The 21,703-nt window shown below is 40.0% G+C and overlaps 2 protein-coding genes across 5 annotated transcripts in view; both read right to left on the bottom strand.

The window, feature by feature from the left end:
- Positions 1 to 7,370, bottom strand: part of sass6 (SAS-6 centriolar assembly protein) — a 15,283-nt gene extending 7,913 nt beyond the window's left edge. The window contains exons 1-9 of the mRNA XM_050055524.1: positions 7,141 to 7,370; positions 5,111 to 5,171; positions 4,824 to 4,903; positions 4,597 to 4,701; positions 4,149 to 4,317; positions 3,631 to 3,708; positions 3,151 to 3,270; positions 2,697 to 2,888; positions 2,042 to 2,236 (exon numbers count right to left, since the gene is read on the bottom strand). Of these exons, the coding sequence (XP_049911481.1) occupies positions 2,042 to 2,236; positions 2,697 to 2,888; positions 3,151 to 3,270; positions 3,631 to 3,708; positions 4,149 to 4,317; positions 4,597 to 4,701; positions 4,824 to 4,903; positions 5,111 to 5,171; positions 7,141 to 7,202 (1,062 nt within the window). The 5' untranslated portion in view covers positions 7,203 to 7,370. The remainder of the gene's footprint in view (positions 1 to 2,041; positions 2,237 to 2,696; positions 2,889 to 3,150; positions 3,271 to 3,630; positions 3,709 to 4,148; positions 4,318 to 4,596; positions 4,702 to 4,823; positions 4,904 to 5,110; positions 5,172 to 7,140) is intronic.
- A 2,001-nt stretch (positions 7,371 to 9,371) lies between these two features.
- nfic (nuclear factor I/C) overlaps positions 9,372 to 21,703 on the bottom strand; it is a 53,929-nt gene continuing 41,597 nt past the window's right edge. For 2 of the 4 annotated variants that reach the window (XM_050054561.1, XM_050054564.1), the window contains exon 12: positions 9,372 to 20,960. In XM_050054561.1, coding sequence (XP_049910518.1) covers positions 20,836 to 20,960 — 125 coding nt within the window. In that variant the 3' untranslated portion in view covers positions 9,372 to 20,835. The remainder of the gene's footprint in view (positions 20,961 to 21,703) is intronic. The other 2 variants (XM_050054563.1, XM_050054565.1) reach the window with 1 other exon arrangement.

Genomic DNA, 21,703 nt, shown 5'->3' on the forward strand with positions numbered 1-21,703 from the left:
AAATGACATGCCGTTGTGTAAATAAGATGAATAAGTGTTACCAACGCCAAGCTAGCAGACCCCCGAACCGTAGTAAAGGGACCTCCGAAGAGCATTAGCTCCTTTAGCTTGTGTTAGCTCGTTGTGGCAACAACACATAAACAACGGGACTTCGTCTGCGTTAAAGAACGGCACTTTATTTTCAGCACTGAAAAAAAAAATATATGATTTTTTTTTTAGGCCATATCGCCCAGCCCTAATATATATATACATATACATACATATATATATAGGCCTATACTAATTTAATTTTAACATTTTTTTCAATCTTCTCCAATTTCTCGTTTTATTTTATGGAAGTGATCAATGTAAGTGCACTTGTCCTAGAGCTGCCACGACAATTTTTATAATGCAAATAACTCTGTTTAGATAAAACCTACAAGCTTCTCTTCCTATGACTTTTCCTAAAAATGTGTCTTGTATGTTTTCTGAAGCCTTTAAGTTACAAAAATGAAACACACTACACTTCTGAGCATTTATACCTCCGACCGCTGCTGAAAATTATATATTTTGATACATACAGGTAGATTACATTTGTTTTTTATTATCAACAAAATGTTTTTTTATTGACCGTATGAATGGTTTCGTTTTCAAATACATATTTGGAAACGAAAATGTATGCTTTGGTGTACTTTTACAGAGTTTTGCAATATGTATACCTGTATGTATCAAAATGTATAATTAATAAAACTAAACTAATAAAACATGATGATGACTTCACCAGCTGTAGCATTAAAAGATTAACACAGTATATGTATCACTATAAACCTGCAAAACTGCGCGGCTACAGGAATTGTCAAGATATTGTTGTCATGGAAACGAAAACCCTCGTGAGCGTTATTTTTTTGGGGCGCACAGATGCTTCATCCCAGCGCTCCGCAGCACCCTTCCAGCGCCTTTCTGCCAGAAAAAGGCGCTATGTGGACACAGGGCCCTAGACGGCCAGTTATGCTTTCTTGACATAAGCTCAAGGAAACAACATAAAACGCTGCCGTGTTAACCTTTGACCGAGAGCATGCACTCCGTTTCTCATACAGGTAATCCTCTGACTCACATGCACACTTCTAATGTGTATTCTGTGTAATGATGACCATTGCCCTTAGGTTTTTTTTTGGTTTCTCCTGCACATTTGTGATATCTATTCTATATATTGTATGTCTTTTGTTCTACTCTTGCATTGTTTTGTTTTATATATATTTTTCCTCTCGTGCTACTAAATAAATAATATATAAATTGTTTACATATTTTGCTGACTGTTAAAATGCAGCAGACAAATAAGCTTTGTTCCTGTAATGTGTTTACATATTTTGTTAATTTAAAATAAATTTTTATGTTGCTGTGCCAATCCCTTGCCCCTTTAATGTGAAAGTTTCATTTTAATATAAGATTTTGGCTGTTAACATTTTAGTATGATAAGGAAGTTACAAGATTTAGTGAAGTTATTTCAATGTATCTATTTTTTTGGACATTTTACAGCGTTTAAAAAAATATCGCAATATTATCGTTTACCGTGATAATTTGGTCACTGTAATCGAGATATCAAATTTTCCATATCGTTACATCCCTAGGTCACACCAATAAAGTCTCTTTGAATTTAATTTTAAAAAACAACAACAACACACACAAAAAAATCTCTTTGTAGGGGGACTATTTTCAGCAGCTGATTAATTCACATTTGATGCTCTGGTGAGTATTTGGGGCAGCCGGACAGTGTATTTGGGATTCAGTCAAAGGTAATGAAGCAATTTATTTTGGCCCCAGTCAGCCCACATTAGAGCAGGCCAGCCAAGGTCGCAGTGAAAACTCATGTGATCACAGCTTTCATCCCACAGTGCAAACAAAGCAGACTAAACTGGACCAAAAACACACCCAGACCTTAAATGACATCAAACCAGGATATGATACATATGATATAAGAGCAAGTTAAACTGAAATGTGCTGTTGTTTTTTCCTCATCATGGCTTTTCAAGTGATAGAAAAACACATGTGAAGTTGCTCTCACCTTCTGCTGCTGAGTGGCTTCCAGCACCTCTTTTGTGCGGCGCATGAGCTGATCCTTATCTTTGCTCTCCTGTTCCACAACGGCCACTCTCATCTGCAGCTGGCTCACCAAACGCTCCTTGTCATGGACTTCTGTGTCCAGAGTGCTGTTCTCCCTCCTGAGAGACAGGACCTGCTGCTTCAAACGCTGGCACTCCTACACACATAAAAGCAGGAAATAAACCCAGAGCAGATGTAGTCATGAGCTATTATTCTGTTAGTAATAGTTATCATTGACAGGGGGAACAAACAAACAGAATATCTGACACCACAGAGCAGGAGCCCTGCAATTAACTTTTTCCTTGACTCAATTAGTCAAACAGTTTGCCACTAGCAGGTGAAAAAAACAGGAGCATTTAACAACTAAAGAGACAGATTTTTTTCCCTCAGCTAAAAGACAGTAAATATTGGACTAACTAACATTCATCAGGTGGACACAAACACAACTCCAAATGAATAATAATGTTGCTCTGTAAGTGCCATACCAATTCAAAAGTTGATTATATATCGGTGTTGTGTTCACAACTTGTTTCCGCAGCCATTGCAGGTTATTGCAGGTTTAAAACTCCAGTAATCTTGATGCAATCATTCCTCATCCAGCGCCCTCGTTCACTTACCTCCTCTGCACCCACTAGTTTAATCTTCAAGTCTCTGATGACAGACTCGTTCTTGTATTTCCTCTCTGTCAGCTCTCTGGAAGAGGCCTCCAGCTCTGTCAGTCTGCTCTGAAGCTGCTGGCTGCTCTTCTTATGAGCACTCTCCAGCTCGTGGCGGAGCTGCTCAGTCTGCTGCTGAAGCCTGCCCTGTAACTAAAAAACACCACAGAGACATACCAAATAAACATCTCTTACAAATCCTGCTAGGTATGTTCCTAACAAAAAACTAAAAACACTACATTTGTCAGAGCCTCAGGGCTACGAGAAGGCCACAGCACAACAAGCAGGAGAAACATAGCTGAAACAAGCGCTATTTCAATCTGGTCGTCTTTTCATAATTAGCAATTTAAAATATAATTGTCCTTTAATGACAAGCCTGATAGAAACACAGACCAGGAAAGATGAAGTGTCTTACCTCTACAGCCTTCTCTCTCTCTGACTGTAACTCCTGAGAATGACGACTGGACAGAGAGCTGCTCTGACTCGTCCACTCTGAACGCAGTTTGTCCAACTCTTTAGTCTTTTCAGACAGAGTCTGTGGGAGAAATACAGATATGTTAACTCCAATATGGACTGCACTTATACAACACTTTTGTGCCTTAACAGACCATCTGCTTCGCAACTGGCCTTTCATTCACCCATTCACACTCATGGAGCTGTCATGCAAGGTGCTGGCCTGTCCACTTGGAGCAAATTAGGGTTCAGTGTCACTGTACCCACATGTCACATGTCACTGGGGACAGTGACATGTGGTCAGGAATAAACTCGCTAACCCTGTGAGCCCTTCCATGGCCATTGTTCATTTGACACAAAACTCTGTTAATATATATCATTAGGTAGATATTTTACTCAATTAAAACAGGACTATAAACATAAGTCCAACGACAAAGCACACCTGTTGGGCATAACTCAGCTGCCTGGACAGATCGTCTTCAGTCTTCTTAAGCTTCCCCTCTAGGGCCTGCTTCTCTGCCTGAAACATTGAGATGACATGTCTTTAGAAACATGACTTTAGGAAGAAAATGATTGTAGTTATACAAGTTATGTGAAAAACAATGAATGCTTTGATGGATGCACTGAAACTTCATCAGCTGAAGCCTAAAACATCCAGACAGATACTTCCTGTGATCTATTGGTTTTTCTTTGCTAAGACTTTTTAAAAAGTAGAACACAATGAGAATATCAAGTCACAGAAATGCTGCAACTCACCTGGCTATACTGTAAAAGCAATATATACAAGCAGTGTGCACAGCCAACCACTTCAACAAACAGCAGAGACATAAGCTTTTTGTATTGATAGGATTAAAGTCTCCAAAAGACACACTTAAGTTTGATCACTTGAGTTTTACAAAGCTCTGTTTTAAAAGGCCAGACAGTACTATGATGATAATAAGTTGTGCTGAATGAGCCAACCTTCAGAGAGGAGAGACACACTGCCAGATAGTCTTTAACTTCTTTGTCAGAGCCTTGAACAAGACGTAGAGACAAGTGGTTCAGGTGTTTGAATGCGTTTGTCTCGACAACACTGAAGTTGGCAGGGCCTTCAAGCACTGGAGACTGACTTGAGAAGTGCAGGAGAAACCTGTGTGAAAACGATAAACAGTCATGTAGTGTGTGGTGTTGTTTTACTGGGGTACAATGTATACAGCTCTATTTTGTCCAGCCCACAGATTAAACTTCATCAGATGATAAAAGCATCCACACGCAGGTCATGTTTTCTCCAGCAATTTGCAAAAATTTACATAAGAGTGATCCAAATCAACATATCTGAGCATTATTTGAATTTTTGCCTCACAATTGTTATGTAAAAGGAAATTAATTGGACAGTGTGATTATGTGTGGTGTTTGCACTTCTTCGTACCTTGGATTGTCTGACTCTTGCTCAGAGTAGCATAGATTAAGCAGGTCAATAAACTTCTGAGGAAATGAGGCAAAGTCTATCAGCAGCCCCTGCTGGACTTTCAAACTGAACAAACAATAAAAGAAGAAAAAAAAAAAAACATCAGTGAAAGTTAAAGAAAGCTTGTTCACAACATCCTAAATTCAAATAGTGAGTGTTGTCAGTTACAGAACTCTACCATGACTTACCTTTGGAAATCTTCTTCAGATATAGAGAGGTTGAAGAGAAAATATGGATCTATATCATCTGTTAGTCTGACTAGAAGATCCTAATACAAACAAAACAGAAGGTTACGTTATCAGGAAGAAACCCTGTCTTTTACAACACATAAAAGTTACACTGAAAACTGAAGTCAAGGGAGTAGGTGTGGGCCTTAATATATTGAGAGCTGGATTTTTCCCCCAATTACTCTTGCTGACTACTATAAAACTAGGAGGAAAACTTTTTAAATTGTTTCTGCAAAACTCCTACTCACCCTTTTGTGTACAGGACTTGTTGTCAAATGAAGCTCAATGGTGACACGGATATTTGCTTTCCTGTAAAATTAAGCAGTTAAAACTGATAAACTGGTAAATAACAATCAGGCTTCATACAGTATGATAGATAATGTTAGGCAATAAAAGATTGAAAAAATTATGATGTAAAATAGTTTCTAATAGCAACACAATTGATATCAAGTGCTTTTTCTGGCTCTCAGGCCTTTTTTATGCAGGGAAGAGTGATGCTGATGGCTATGGGGGCATTATTGACACACATGAGCAGGTGATTGCACTTCAGCACCTGTTCACCAACTGTCTGGTTCCTCTGGAGGTGGTGGTTGACAGGAAAATTGAGTCCATCATGGACAGCATCTCCCACCCCCTACATGGCACACTGGTTGGGTAGAGCCACTACGGACTGGCTCTGTGACCTATGTGCCTTGGACAGCTGCGTTTATTTACCTTCTTACTCTACATTTTTGTTTGCTCAGCTACTCCTTGTACTATACACTACATTGCTACTTACTGGAGGTCTACCATCTGTTTGATGTTATTAACTTAAAGGGGAACGCCACCTAAATTAAAAATTCCAAACAAAGTTCAGTCAATAAACATGAGTTACTCTCTCTCAAAGTCAAACATGCAAAGAAGTAAGTCACAAACTTGTGATGTCATCAAGTATAAAGTATTATAAATTAAAGTATTATAAAGTAGTAAAGTATTGCTGTTTTCTTTTTTTATACCCAAATGAGCTTTATTCTATAGAGACAGAGTGCATATCGCTCTCCAGTGACTTTGTATTGCCTGAAAGTTTCTCCTTGTCTCGTACGTCTGCTGGCAAACAACACAAAAATACCTAAAAGCTGCTTTGTGATGGGATGCACTACCAACATCGTAAAGAATCCATAACTAAGTTTTTACAAGCCGCCGAACCAAAACTGACTTTTTAAGCAATGTGATGTGAGGCATCGGCAGGAATACATATGAAAATGGCCCCGGATAAACATCCGCTTATCCGGGGCCGGGTTGAAGGGGCAGCTGGCCAAGCAAAGCACCACAGACATCCCTCGCCCTGGCAACACTTGTCAGCTCCTCCTGGGGGACCCCAAGGTGTTCCCAGGGCCAGATGAGATATGTAATCCCTCCAGTGTGTTCTGGGTCTGCCCCGGGGCCTCCGACCAGTGGGACGTGCCCGGAACACCTCGAACAGGAGGCACCCAGGTGGCATCCTGATCAGATGCCAGAACCACCTCAACTAACACCTTTTGATGTGCAGGAGCAGCGGCTCTACTCCGAGCTCGCTCCAGATGTCTGAGCTCCTTACCCTATCTCTGAGGCCCAGCCACCCCACAGAGGAAATTCATTTCTGACGCTTGTACCCACGGTCTCATTCCTCTGGTTTATATTAGACCCTAGGAATGACATGTATGAATTTTGAAAATAGGCGTTGTTCCCCTTTCAGTGCAGCAGGCTCGAGAGCTGTCAGTACATAGCACACACACAGTATGTATTTGGAGCACTGCTTTTGGTTATACATTACCCATACTGCATAGGTTTCAATGCACAGCAGTACACTGGTTTGAATAATGATTTTTTTTTTTTTTTTCTCATTGACATTCAGTCTGTGAAGGTAACTCAGCAGCTGGTGTGCAGGGTGTCCACATGAACAGATGTTCTGCACATGCCTGTTTGACGGTGTGCATGCAATAATTAAAATAAATAACTAAACAAACAAAAACAACAAATGTATTATTTTCGGATACATTTGGAGCTGTTTTAGCTGCAAGTTGACTGTATCTATCACAAGGCTGCTCATTGTTAATGTACACTAACGCCAAGTTACAGATTAACGTTACGTTACACCTAACGCTAACTTCATTTTCTGTAAATTCATTTTTTTTTGTTAAATTGCTAACATATACATTGATACTAGCATAGACACATTAGAAACATTTATTTGCCTCGTGAAATATATAATTAGGTTAAGTTAAAATATGTCATCGCATGTTAGTGTCCGCAGTCTTACCTCTCCTCACAGTCCCTGCACCTCACGTTCACTTGTAACACTTTACTAAAGAGTTCCTCCATGTTGTTAACAAATTAAACGAGTCTTTCACTGACACAGTGTAGAGTAGACCGGTTAAAGTAAAAGAAGCGGTCAGTCCCGAGAGGCGTTGTCTTCTATCATACAGACCCCATTTTGTTTGTTGTCACTTCAGTACTTTTGATTTGGCGCTTTTCAGCCGCCAACTGAATCGCCCTGGAAACGGAACATGAATTCTTCTTCTTCTGATGAATTAGCGGCAGACCAGGTGCAGCAAAGGCACATTGCTGCTCCCTGCAGGTCATTTGTAGAACTCCATTAACTGAGTTTCACACTCTTCTGCGATGAGTATTGATTTCAGTGAATGATTTGTAACTCCAGTTTCTGACAGCTCTGTTTGCACAAGGCTTCTGTCAATTCACAGAAACAACACCAGAGACAGCTGATGGTAAGGAAATGAACATTCAGTTCATGGGCAACAGCTCTGGTGGACTGTCCTGCTGTCAGCATGTTAATGGAATGTTTCATAAAAACTTCTGACATCTTTGGCAGCGTGTTGTGTGATCAAACTGCAATATTATAGAGTAGCCTTTTACTGTGATGATCTCAAGGCACACCTGTGTAGTAATGATGTTGTTTAACCAGCATCTTGGTATGCCTCACCTGTCAGATGAATGGATTATCTTGGAAAAGAAGTGCTCACTAACACAGATTTTAACAAATTTGTGACCCAAATTTGAGAAACTATTGAGTGCATTAAAAAGTCTTTAACTTAAACCTGTGGAAAAATAAGAGCAAAAACAAAAGTGCTGCATTTACATTTTTGTTCAGTATATTTTGCAGCACAATCTTGCTATAAAATTGGGTGGATCTGCTCAAGGTTTCGTGTTGGCTTTGCAGCTTCCTGAAAAGTGGGATCAGACTGGATTTTATTGGGCGTAATTTATTCACAGGGTGTGGTGAAAAGCGGGCATGACAGGAAATAGTTTGGGTCAGGGTTGTAATGCATAAACTGAGCTGAGCTGGAGCTGGGATGGCTTGAGGGTGAACAATTGTTCACAAAGTTGTAAATGATAGCTTCTTATCAAACACTAGTGATCTCACTGTCTCTACACTATGCTGCTAAACAGTGCTTCTTCTTCTTCTCTGCTGATTGAATGAAACAAGAATGCTGTTATTGATAAGGCCGTGCATCAAACCATCCGACGCGTTCTTGGTTTTACTCATAACTCTCTTGAAGTCTGAACACAGATCAGTAAATCCATTACACTTCTGCTGGCCTATCTGTCCAGTATCAAATCAACTACCTGCTACCTGGGCACAACAGGCAGGGATTTAGTAGTTGATACCACACAGATAATTCAATTAGATTATACTAAACTAATGTTTAAACTGTGATGTCTAAACATTTGTTCGTGTAACACGCCTCCTGTTAAAGGTGTTCCAGGCACGTCCTACTGGTAGGAGGCCCCGGGGTAGACCCAGGACATGCTGGAGGGACTGTATATCTCATGTAGCCTGGGAATGCCTTGGGGTCCCCCAGGAAGAGCTGTAAAGCGTTGCTGGTGAGAGGGATGTCTGGGGTGCTTTACTGTGACCTAGCCCCGGATAAGCGGATGAAAATGAATGGATGGATGGATTTCACTCTTAACAATATAAACAATCAGTATTTACTGAATTAGAGTTCAGTCCCACTCCTTCCCTGAAATCGTCCGGATGTCGGAGAGCCTCACGATTTCAATTTCTTTTTCTTTTGAATGCAGCTTTACAGTCCATTTATGTGCCTAGAGGCTAGTTGATAATTGAGCCTCCTTGTAATGATTATATTGACTGTGCTGTTTCACTATCTGTAAAAGATCCCGGTGAAGACCCTGTGCTTAAACTGACATTTGGGGCTTTATTTTCCCACAGGCGTGAATCTGTATTTCTCCTCTTTACCCTGCAATTGAGTTTTCAGAGTGGTACAATCCTGTCTCTGATTGAATTACAACAGCTGTGCATAAAATCTCAACCTCATGGATCTGGCAAACTGCCCTTGCTGGATCATATTTCAAGTCTCACCTGTACCTGGGCATGGGCACACCACCACCATCTGTGTTTCAATGCAGATCTGTTTGCTGTCTGATCACCCGCCAAGAGCACAGGCAAGTCTCCACAGTCGTCATGATAGAAGCAGATATGAATAAAAAGAAAAAAACAGGAGGTCTGTTGGCTGAGTTGTGGTATAGCTTGTTTATTAATGGTATATTTTTGCATAGGGAAACATACTCATTTCCAGTAATGAATTCATCAGCACTTGCTGACAGCAATGGCTAAATATGGTTATAATGACATATTATCAAAGATGTTAATATCCCCCACAGCAGAACAACATTAGGCCGGAAACACTGCTGTCACTCAAACTATGAGACATTCAAACAGGAAAGGAAAATCCAACCTTGAACAGACAGCTGTCAGTCCGTGACTTCTGTTTAAAATGGCCATGAGAAGACATAACTATGCCACAGTGCTGACATCATTTCCTGTCCCTGTCTAAATGCAGTCTTAGAGGAACAGTTTACGTCATGCAAATAAAGGTTGATTATTGACATTAGCTTCAGCGGAAAAACACCCAAAGGAAAAAGTACTTAAAGCTCTTGTTAAAGCTGCTACAAACTACATCCAGTCCAGAGCAGCAGCCCTTTCCACAGTGACCATCTCAGCGCTCCAGCTCTCCCAGTCTGAAAAACAAATGGCCCATACTTAATCTATTATTTTCTTATACTGGGATACCAAGTCGTGCATTATTACGTTTTTCTGATTGGCTGTCAGGTGTCACTTAAAATCAAATATTAAGTTAATCAGTCACGTTAAGTGAGAAAGTTCTGGTATAGTCTTTAATGTGTTCTTTGGGAAGCGATCGTGGTGTGATAATGCACTCCGAGGTGTTCCAGTATAGAAAATAACAGACTTACGACAGGGGGCGCCACTCTGCTTCACCTCAACCTTGTCTTTTATTTTGAGGTATTGGGGGATTTCATCATATATCACTGATAATCAAAGATTTAATGTTGGTATCCCATAGCTTAATGAATGATATAATGTCCTGATGTCCTGTTAATGTGAAAAGGACTGTGGTCTGTGTGGACTGTAGTCATGCAATAACTGATGAAAGCTGTTCATGCCTATGCTCTCTCTGATGTAAGGGATATATATCTGGAAGCAAGCAAAGCAGTCCTTTACTATAATATCTGAAACATTATGAGAAATAAAAATTCTTAAAATATGAGACTGCATCAAAATGTTCTCTGAGAAACAACTCTTTCGTTCATTACAAACTGTCTTCAGCACATGGAGTAAACGGTGTGCAGAAGCAATGTACCCGCGGATACAGAGGGGAATCAATATGGCATCACTGTCACAGGAAACTCTACAAAATCTGATTTTCAGTAACTAAACAGAGGTTTTCCAACGGCTGTGAGTCTGAATTACAGAAAGGGTTTTGAAGGGCCATTAAAAAATAAAATTCAAGTAAGAAACAGCAAAAAGAAACATATATTGGAGTTACAAGATTTTCAGGCAACAGCAGCAGTGGGGTAGAGTATTGAATAACATTAGTAGTTTATAGAAAAGAGCCCTCTATGAAAACATCCCCAGAACCACCCAAAACTGAACTGTTTATATCATTTCCATCTCACATAGCATTCAATTACAGATCCGATCAACTGCAGCTGCTAAGCTAACAAACAGATATCCCCACCAGCCGTACTACTGATCGGTAAAAATTACAGCTACTTACAATACTAACCATGACCCACCAATCACAATCTGATTCTGATATGATGCGTCTTAACAGGAGTCGTCCACGAACATTGTTTGGTTATTTTCTGCTTACAGTGCTGACAGTGGTCAGAACAGCACTTGGTTTGTACCACAGAGCAAAGAAAAATCTAGAGGGAACCCAACACCAAAATTTACCCCAATGAATAACGACTTGTTAATTAACACGGAGCCAACAAATTTAAAGGATCGTTGACAATGTTCTTTTATAGGAACTGACCATTTCTATAGTGCATATTTCCACATAAGTAAGCAGGATTTCTGATTTTTCAACAAACCCTCAACAAAAACCTACAATCATATCAATTTAGCAGCTTAAACCAAGTTCAACACGCCACCATGTGGTTGGTTACTTTATTAACACTGGGGATACTCATATCATGCATGGCTCCAAATTTAGGCAATGTAAAGGTGTGGTAGTAACACTAAACCGTAAGGTACATATATCCGAAGTCCCAACTAGGACGAAATTAGAAAGTGCTAATGAATGCATAGTTAAATCAGCAATCGTAAAGTAGATAATAGATGTATATTAATGAGCCATATTTAACAAATTGTTCCAAGAGCAGATTAAGGAACTTCTTGCTGGATCACTATACTGCTAATTCTTCAATACTATTCAGATAATACTTATTTAAGGAATTCTTCACCCCCATATTGATTATTTGTATATCAATCACTAACCCCAAATGTTTTTACTGCATGCCTTGCATGAACGAAGAATCCAAAAATGGAGAAAATTTTTGCTGAAATAAATAGGGGTCCAGCATAGCATCAAGCTAGCATAACATCAAACAAACTCACACAACTCCTGCATTATAGTCCAAGTCTCATTTATCCAGTCGTATACTTAGTATTTCCCAAATAAACTTATTATCACTAACCCTAACCAATTAATGATTTATTCTGTTTTTTACTTTAGTTTTAACTAAGTTTACCTATCGCTAATTTTAACTATAATTATTCTTCATAATGCATATTGCACTCTTCCGTTGGAAGTCTTTAGAGGACGGGTTGATGTGCACGGTAATGGTGCGGGAAATGAAGCTGAACTGATCCTCACCATTTCTATTTTCTTTTTTTTTCTTTTTTTTACATTTTTTGCAATGTCCCCAGGAAAGGGTTCTGCTGTCACTCACCCACGCCTGTCTCTTCCTGGCCAATGAAGGAGGCTGGATTTCAGTGGAATGCATCTGCAGAGTTCAAATGCATGTGCTAGCCCAGGCACGTTACTTGTCCGTGCGTGATACCTTTTTTTGCAGGAATGTTTAGTAACAATTTAAAGAAACTGCATGTGTTTGAGAAGTACTGAGCATATGACTGGATATATGAGACTTGGATTATACTGCACAAGTTGTGGGAGAGTTTGTAGACATGTTTTGATATAGTTTTGCTGTTGTTTAATGTGGCCCCCATTTACTTCAATTCATCAGGACTTTCCCTTGTTTTTGGATTCTTCGTTCACTGAGGAGGCATGCAGGAAAAACAAAGTTTCTTTCGCGAATTCAGTGTTACATGGGGTGAATAACTGATATGCAAATAATCATTTTGGAGGTTAAGTATCCCTTTAATTATTAATCAGTTAGCATTAAGTTGCTGATTTGTTCGCTACTCTGTCTTTGGTAACCTATTTGTGAAGTGGTATCACCACATCTTTGAGCTACCATTTGGAACATGACAGCCTTTTTCTAGTGCAACCCTGAAAGGAGGCGAAAAGAGGACAGAGCTTCAGTCCCTGAACACAATCCAACCTAGGCGTACAATACAGAACCATGAACGGTGAATCCACTGAACATTATTAATAATCTGTCAGTGTTTCCTCTAGATTTTTTCTTCAACTCTTTGGGTTGTTTTATGGCTTGTTACCTCAGAACCTGCACAGCCCACCTCCACTAGTCAGAGCTGGTGATGTTCTCAATACTGAGCAGCACCAGCCCTCAGGCTGAAGTGTGTCACACGACCATGTAGTGTTTGAACACAACACGTACTGCAAAGCACAGCATAAAAAACAACACATAACTAGCAGTTAAACGATAGGCACTGCTTGTTGAAATCTTTTTTTTTTTTTTTTTTTTTTAACAGTTTCCATGCTGTTTACCTGCTGGTATATTAGAGAGCAGAGAAAGTGATAAGTTTGCATGCCAACGTTCTTTGACCCGAGAGGAGGACAATGTGACGTGCACTATTTTCTCTCCAAACTGAGTTTTTTGATGAAGACATTCTTCACATGTTTGATTTGAGATGGGTAATTTACCAATGTTCTGAACACAGTCATTATTGTTATTTCCTCAGTTGGACTTCTAACTTCACTTCTCACAAGAGTTGGAAGAAATCTCCACTTTGATTGGCAACAGTGTTGCCATAGTTACCGAGAGCTGCATGGTATTATACCTCGCCTGAGCCGGTTTGATCAAATTGTATTACATATTGCATTTTGGCATGGCGGTGGTATTTTATGGTACATTTTGTACGTTTTGTAGAATGGGATGAAGAGACGTCACACTGCACAGCTGACACACCTTCACAACACAGTGTTAGTCTTTCACTCAGCTGGCTGGTGTTATTCAGGGAAGCTATTTGGCTTTCTTTGTGCGTGTTCTGCTGACAGATTGCTAGTCATTGACAGAGGGAAGAGTAGAGAGGAATAGAAATGAAGAGGATTCACACGTCATAACCATCTTCAACACAGAATCAAACCTCTCCTGACAGCCAGGAAATAAAAACTGCTTTTAAATAGTGCTTCCATCATTTCCACGAGTTAAGGTTTAGAATTCAAATCATTTTTTTTTATCTTGGCTTCAGGTAGAGCTTCTGGTAGATAATATGAAGCAGTAATAGGATTTCTAAAGTACAATGTGCTCAGTAATGTTGGGAATTAGCTGGAGGAGACACACAAACCACGAAGCCACTACATCAGCCTTACGCTGCGTTCCAGACAACTCAGAACTGGACACTGTTTCCTACCAGAAAAAATACGAAACGATCACAACACATGATGGTGTCTGTTACATCATACATCAGTCTTCCTCTGTTTCATTTACATAATGCAAGGAGAGTGCAATTGTGTGCACACTTACCAAACAAACATCAGTTTGTCAAATCTGGCGTCGTGCACCTAGTCCGTTTGGAGGTCGGAAATTTAAATCGGGACATTCAAACTTCTGACTTTGACTGGAACGCAGCATTACAATACACACAACCTTTGCATGTCTAACTGTGGTCTTTTTTGAGTTTCGTAAGAGAGGTGATATATGGTAATTAAGCTTTATTTGTTGGGTTGTGCAGTATTAAATTTTAACTGGAGAGACTTTAGTTGTCCTTCATTCTGTCTTGCCTTATTTTACTCTAAAAGTGACTTAATATTTTTATGACTTTTCTAAAAGGTTCCTATAGTGCAATTGCTAATATCATTATATCTGATTATATGTTATCACTATCTTGCTGCCTGTAGTTCTAAGTGGCAGCCATGTGAGTACCACAGTTGTTACTGGTTACACAGTCTTGAATGTATCGCCATGGTCATAATTACAGGCAAAATATCACTGATTGAAAGAGGGAGTGCAAACATGAGATTATAATTACAGCTTGGCCTTGTATCTATGAATCTAGCTCTTCAGTGGACATACAGTAAAGTTCTGAATTAATGGCTCCATCGAGCAGCTCCTGGTTCTGATTCTGCACTGCTGAACAGATTTTACATCTGGGGGAGAGAAACAAAATCGTTTCAGGTATTTATCTGTGGTCGTTATTGTTATTTTAATTCTGAATTTAGTTGTCAAATGAAAGATAGAATCCTAGTGAAATGTAATCCTGTCAGTTCCTTCAATTTGTGCATTAGAATAGAGCATGATAATCAATATATATACTTATAAAGCACCTTTCACTTTGACTCATAATTTCCAACAGGACTCCTGAGTCCTGACAAGAGGCTCCACTGAGTTACCACAGACCTGACCCAGTATGAGTGAGGCAGGTCTGGTCGGGTCACGTTGTCCTGCTTCCAAAGCCTCAATATTATTCTAAAAACGTTGCTGCCACCTGCTTATTAGCACAACATCAGTGTCTGTTACTGTGTACTTAAATCTGATCCAGGGTCAGCTTTTCCCAAACACTGGCTGTTATTAATATAATTCATTTAGAGGATTGTGCAGCCCTAGCGGAGGTATGCATTCCAGCTCACCCTAACTTAACTTGACTTTCAGGATTGTCTCTCTCCCACTTTACCTTTCATCATTCATCATCGCTCACATGGCTGAACTTCACAAGCAGCCCACACACAATCTTTCCCATTTCATGGGTCCCTTACTCTGCGGCTTGGCCACCATCTTAAGCGAGCCTAAATAAAATGCACAAACACGGCAGACTTAAACATTCTATACATCCTTTTTATGACAGACAAGTCCATGTTGTACATATTTTAACACACACTGCTGTGTTTAAAACTATAATGCTACAAGCAACATAATAATAACTCAAGAAATAACTAAAAAATGACCTAAAAATTTTAGTTGAGTAAGAATAGCGTTAAGTGCATGCATCCATATAAAACTCATCTATGGCCGTTTGTAGTATGACACACATGATTCGTCACATGGTCAAAGTCATCATACAGGCAAATGGACGGTGTTCTAGTGGCCAGTCATAGAGCTGCAGAGCCTCGAAGCCCAAACCTGAACCTGTTTAACATGTTTCCATTAGATGGCACTGAGTGGCTTGGCCACACTGGCTAAACGCCTGACAAATACTCACAATATAGTAGTAAGACTTCTCCCTGCAATAAATACTATCAGTGTGTTTGCATGTATTTAATACTTAATATTAAAACAGGATGTAGACAGAGCTGAAAACAGCTTCTGTTTGTATTGTGAACATTTAGGCAGGACTTCAGGCACACTTCACGTTCAGAAACAACCTGTTTGCTTTCGCAAAGCGCCATTTTTCAGATTCACGGCAGCCATACTGTACACTACGATAGTGTTTCATTTACAACACACACTGGTGTCCACATTTTGGGACAACACACGTCTAGTTCATTTTCAACACTGTGTCACAGACAGCAACACTGTCAATGTCCACAATCACAGTAACACACACGCACGCACACACACACACACACACACACACACACACACACACACACACACACACACACACACACCTATCAGCCAATATCTCAGCTTCAAACAGCAGAGCCACTGAACCAGATCAGCTCTATGAGTGCAATCAACACCTGGTTATGACGGGATGATGTCACTGAAAAATCAAACCTCAGAGGAACAGTCCGACATTTTGGGTGATACAGTTGTTTTCTTATCCAGACTGAGATGACAGCATGTCTGTGGGTTCACTTCATTCTTGACCTTGGACCAATATCCACTAGATCAGATGATCAAAATGTCAAAGCATTGGACTTTGGTTATGTGATACAGGTGTTGTATCTGGATGGCCGATTGTATCACTGATGCCATCCTTGAAGCAAGATGCAAATTTGCAAATCTTTGGATGGCGAAGGACTGACTCGCCCTACTGTACACTTCCTCTGATTGGCTAGTACTAGTTGTCTTTGTTGGTTGGATTGGTTAGGTTTAGTCAAGAGGAGTGTGGTAAGAATGTCAGGGTCGGCCAATCAGAGGTAAAACAGTATGTTGGGCAATTCCTTCGCTAGCCTAGGATTCGCACATTTGCAACCACGATAATGATTTAGATCTCCCCTTTATATGACCACTTGTTATCATGTGACTAAAGTTTCAAATTAAAGCCACAGGATGATACTAGAGCCAACTCAATCAGCTGATAAAACCTGTGAAATGTGGTTGAATGTAATGGGAAAAGGTATTAAATGGGCCTTGAGTTCAGATTACGGGGTGCTTATCTTAGCTTAGCACAAAGCTAAGCTAATAGGGCAAACTGTTAGCAAAATATATGTTTTGTGATGCTGTACCAACTCTCAAAAAACAATCTAGATTTTTAATTGTTTACTTTTTTTTGTTTTCATAGTGAAGCAAATGTTAATTCCTTTAGGTGCATTAAAAATCACAATATATCACCTTGTTTCCAGCAATATATTGAATCGTACGCGCTGATACAAGCCAAATATGTCTGCACTGTGTGGGCTGAGTGCCTGGAGGCCACTGGACGATACAATGAAAGAGATATCATCCTTTGCATGTGTCTCTGACTAGGGTAGCAAACAAGTGTATTAACCAAAATGTCAGACTTTTCCTTTAATGTTGTAAAAACAAACTGCTGTGTCTTTAGTGGGATGGTAGCAGAGGATAAACCCAGCCTCTGCTGGAGCTAATGAAAGCTTTCTTTGAGCTTACACTCAATCTAGTATCTCAGCTTGCAGTCAACACACTGCCACTGTTTAACCTAAAACGGTGTACCTGCTACACTGGTTAATGTCAAGCAATCACACATGCAGCTTTTTTTTTTTTTTTTTTTTTTTTTTTAAGTGCTACCAGCTGTACCATGAAAAGTATGATCACTTTTCCATAATGTATTATTGTTCTTTAACTAAAGGCAAGGCACATAATGTGTTTTATGAAATATCGTGCAAAATAGAAGTTTAATAACAGGGCTATTATTAAAATCTAAAGAAATAGAGAGCCCTTCAATCCACTGCCGTCTGATGTAGTACAGAGTACAGAGGGAGGAAGGGGAGGAGGAGGACGAGGAGGAGGAGGAAGAGCAGGATAAAGAGGGAGAGGTATCATCAGTTTGAGCCATGCATTCATTAGGTCAACACAGCGACCAGGGCAGCACCATGCAGTATACATCAGCTTGAAGCCAACTTTAACCAAACTTTAAACCTCGCCCTACCAAAACCCAGCTCATATCAGCACCTTCAGTATAAAATCTGAACCCCAAGTAGACGATAACACTAACGCCAAACCCTGGGAAAGGAAAATGAAAAGACACGTGAGTTCAGAATGAACGCAAACCCAATTATAGACACGGCCTGACTGCACACAGAGTCAACGGAAAGACGCAAATTCTAGGCAGCACTAAATCACATGGAGATGCTCCTGTGTTAAAAAAATATCTCACTTATTCCAACACAGTTTGACACTAACATCAAAAACAAAGAGACAAGAAGAAAAACTGGAGGAAAATATGAGACCAAACTGGAGTTCCTGCTGATTTCGGAGTCGTCACACAAACACACACACAGCCAAGATGCAAACTAGTGAGGCCGTGTACAGTCTGTTTGTGTAGACCCACTTGTGACCCCCACCATGCACTCTGAATTTACTCTGTGAACCTTGAGGGGAAAGACAAAATGTTATCTTTGACTCCAGTAGGCTGCATCTTCTAAGGTGTTTTTTTTTTGTGCTCCCACAGATGTCTGCTTTCTGTCTGGAACGATAAAATAAAAAACCAATGAATCAATCCAATATTTCCAGACACTGCTCTCCTCCTCTTCACTTGATTCACATCAGGTCCACAGCAGTGGTTGGAAATACTGCATTTAACTTTGGTTTCGCCCTTGAAATACATTTTATCTTCCAAAGCAGCTGGAAGACACTTTTTTTTATAAAACAAGTCAAATAATAATGTCTTGATTTCCCCCTTCTCTTTGCCCAGGAAATGCACAAGACCAAATCAATTAGTAACGTCTTCAGACTGCAGAAACTCCAGCGGTCAAATTCATGTGAATAACATGAGATGAAAATTTGCTTGCCGTTCAATCTGCACCTCAACACAGAAACACCAACCCACATCCCCAGGCAACACATTTCAACAGTCTGCTTTATAGTTACAAAGCCTTGGAGGTTAAAATATGGCACAGATTATAAAATATTAGCTCCTAAAAAATCTAATTTATATTCAGTGTTTTTCATATCCAGAGAGATGGTGCACGAAATTAGCAAAAGGCCAGAGTGCACACATTCTACTACTGTTGCATTTGGAGTTTGCGTTGAATTTCACATAACAAATATCAACGATGAGATACGGTTTCATTTGATACTGCTTCTGCATTCAGATCACACAGACTGGGTGGTTAATATCCCTTAAACTGGACAGGGATTCATGTTTGGATTCTATTAAATGCTGACCTTGTTAAACGTTTAAGAGGATTTTAATCGAAGTTAAAATGCGGCATGAAAGATTTTAAGCCATTAAATGTCTTTCAAAAGATTACAGACTAAATTAAGCTGTGACAAGCCAGAATATTGCTTTGCCTCACTAAAGCACTGTCATAATGCAAATACTGTGTCATGGTTGGACACAAAAAGAGCGAGCAAACTCTGGTTTTTAATGCTTGATTTGTTGCTTGTTGCCAGTCGGTAAACCATCAAGGTTTGACTTGAAACCAACCCTAGTACTGTGCCTAACCTGTCCATGTGTTCATCTGAACCCCAGCCCAAACCCTATTGCTGCCGTTTCACAAATCATCGTTCAGGTTGGGTTGGGATTTAGTGACACAGTTCGAGACACCTCCGAGAACACCACTTATTCTAGAGCTGGACAAGTAACCTGGATTTTGTGCTCAGTTCAAGTCAGCATGCACATGACCTGCTGTCCTCATAACCACCGACAACTTCAAGGAAAACACAGTACAGCCTGCCAGCTTGGTAACATGCCACATTATTAACTTAATCATAGTGCAATGCCCGCTATATCTCTCTCTAATCTACCTACATACAAGTACAAACCCCGTCACTGTGTTCTCTGAGACACAAACAAAATCTACACAACACCTCCTCAAAACAGAGCAGGGATGAGTGTGTAAATGCAGGAACCATTTTCACAATCTGACACGCACACACGCAGACACACACACACGACACACCACACCATGCTACAGTTTCGAACACGCTGAGTTCAGCAGTCAGTTTACTGCTGGATGTGCTGCCACGTGATCCTGGTTTTAGCGTGTCCTCGCCGTTTCTTTGAGGCAGGTGCACGTCTCCTCCAAACACTGTGCCTTTGGCTGTTTGGATAACTACTGTCATGACAAAATGATCAGCATCTGAAGGGGGAAGGAAGCAGCAGGATATTCATGTAAAAAGACGCCCTCTGCTAAACACAGTCGCACTGGGGCCCAACTCTACACTGGTGTCCAACTGTAGCATTGTGTGTTGTGTTGGAGGAGGCTTGAATATAGCTCTTATTCCACTATTACTCGTTGTTTTCTGATAAAAAAGCACAATCAGTCTTAAAAACATGAGCTTAGCAAAGCAACTTAATGGTTTCAGGCTGATGATTGTCAATAAAAAAGACAAAGCCTCTGTCTTTTGGTGGGAAGAGAGAAAAAAAACTGCTCTGAACTCTAAATTTTCTTATCAATAACACAATAAAAAGTGCAAAAGAAACATTACATATTAACAACAGGATCTCTCTCTAGTCGGTTCAGAAAAAAAGGGAGGCTTATTTGCATATATTATAAGCAGCACCTGCAGCGGAGAGGGGCATTCTGGGTGTTGAGGGGGGGATGAGGTCTATGTCTGTCCCAGGGAGGAGGCCTTATACTGGATTTAGTGTAGAGACCCAGGGTACAGGGGTAAAGGCTGACATCCATTCCAGGGAAACAGGCCTCATCCTGGGAACATGGTTAGGTTACAGGCTTCTTAGGATCCGGTGTGTTGAGGCCTGGTTCTGGTCTGCAGTTCATCTGGACCGACCAGACATCTGCGTCGCTCCGTAGCTTTCGCTTGAAAAAACACACCTTGCGTCAGTGGCCATTTGTGTGAACCATTTAGTGTCACATAGCATAGTTCAATCTGTGGCTGCAAAATGGCTGCGTGAGAGCAGCATCCTTCTTCTGTCCAGGCTGTCTCTTCTGGGTGCATACAAATATAGAAATATATCACACTGTATATTTATATATATGTATGACCGCATGTTATGCTTCTACAAAGCGGAATATATTTTTCCTCTGGCAATGTCTTGACAACTTTGTTTCCCTTCCTCCAGGACAGTACTGTCGTGACAATCAGCTTTCCTCCAGAGTCCACTCAGTTGCCCAGATACCAGGACTGGAAAAGAGACAGAGACACAGTTACCAACGACTTACACACAAGTACAAGACTTTATCAACTATCTTGGGTCAAATATTGGTAATTAAGGACACTGTAAATTATATTATTCATGATTTTATAATAAAAAAGGCTGTAACCCTGTATCAGGACATTATAAACAACACTATTAATCAGCAAATGTACTTGCATAAAATCTCTTTTTAAATGCCCTTTAAAATTAGAGTGAGTAATTATAAAGATATTGTATGTTTTATTGAGATCTTCATTCTTAAAAAAAATCAAATCCCAACTGAAGCATGTGTAAATAACACATCTACATATTTTATGATGTCTCACAGGCTCAACTTATTCTTAATACAAATAAATATTAAACTGATTAGCTCTATTGACTATTGGTTGAACTGACTGTTATGAACAGTCCTGACTCACTTGATCACACATTTAAAAAAAAGTAACTTTTCTAATTTACTTCAGTCAGTAGCATTGATACCTCCTCTAGCATCCAACCAGGTGTTAAATCACCCAGCTCAGCTCATCAGCCATTAGCCCGAAGCTTCATCTACTACAGGCCATTTACAGCAATAGACTCCTTTATCAATCCCTGATTGATTTTTGCCTACAATACAGCATACACACATTGTCTTTCTGGTGAGAGACTAATTCCTGCAGACATGATGGTCAGCTCTTAACCCAAACTGTAATAATCCCTGTAGGCACTGATCAAATCATGTCAAAGCAAT

Source organism: Epinephelus moara, chromosome 10 (assembly GCF_006386435.1).
Source record: "Epinephelus moara isolate mb chromosome 10, YSFRI_EMoa_1.0, whole genome shotgun sequence".
NCBI lineage: Eukaryota > Metazoa > Chordata > Actinopteri > Perciformes > Serranidae > Epinephelus > Epinephelus moara.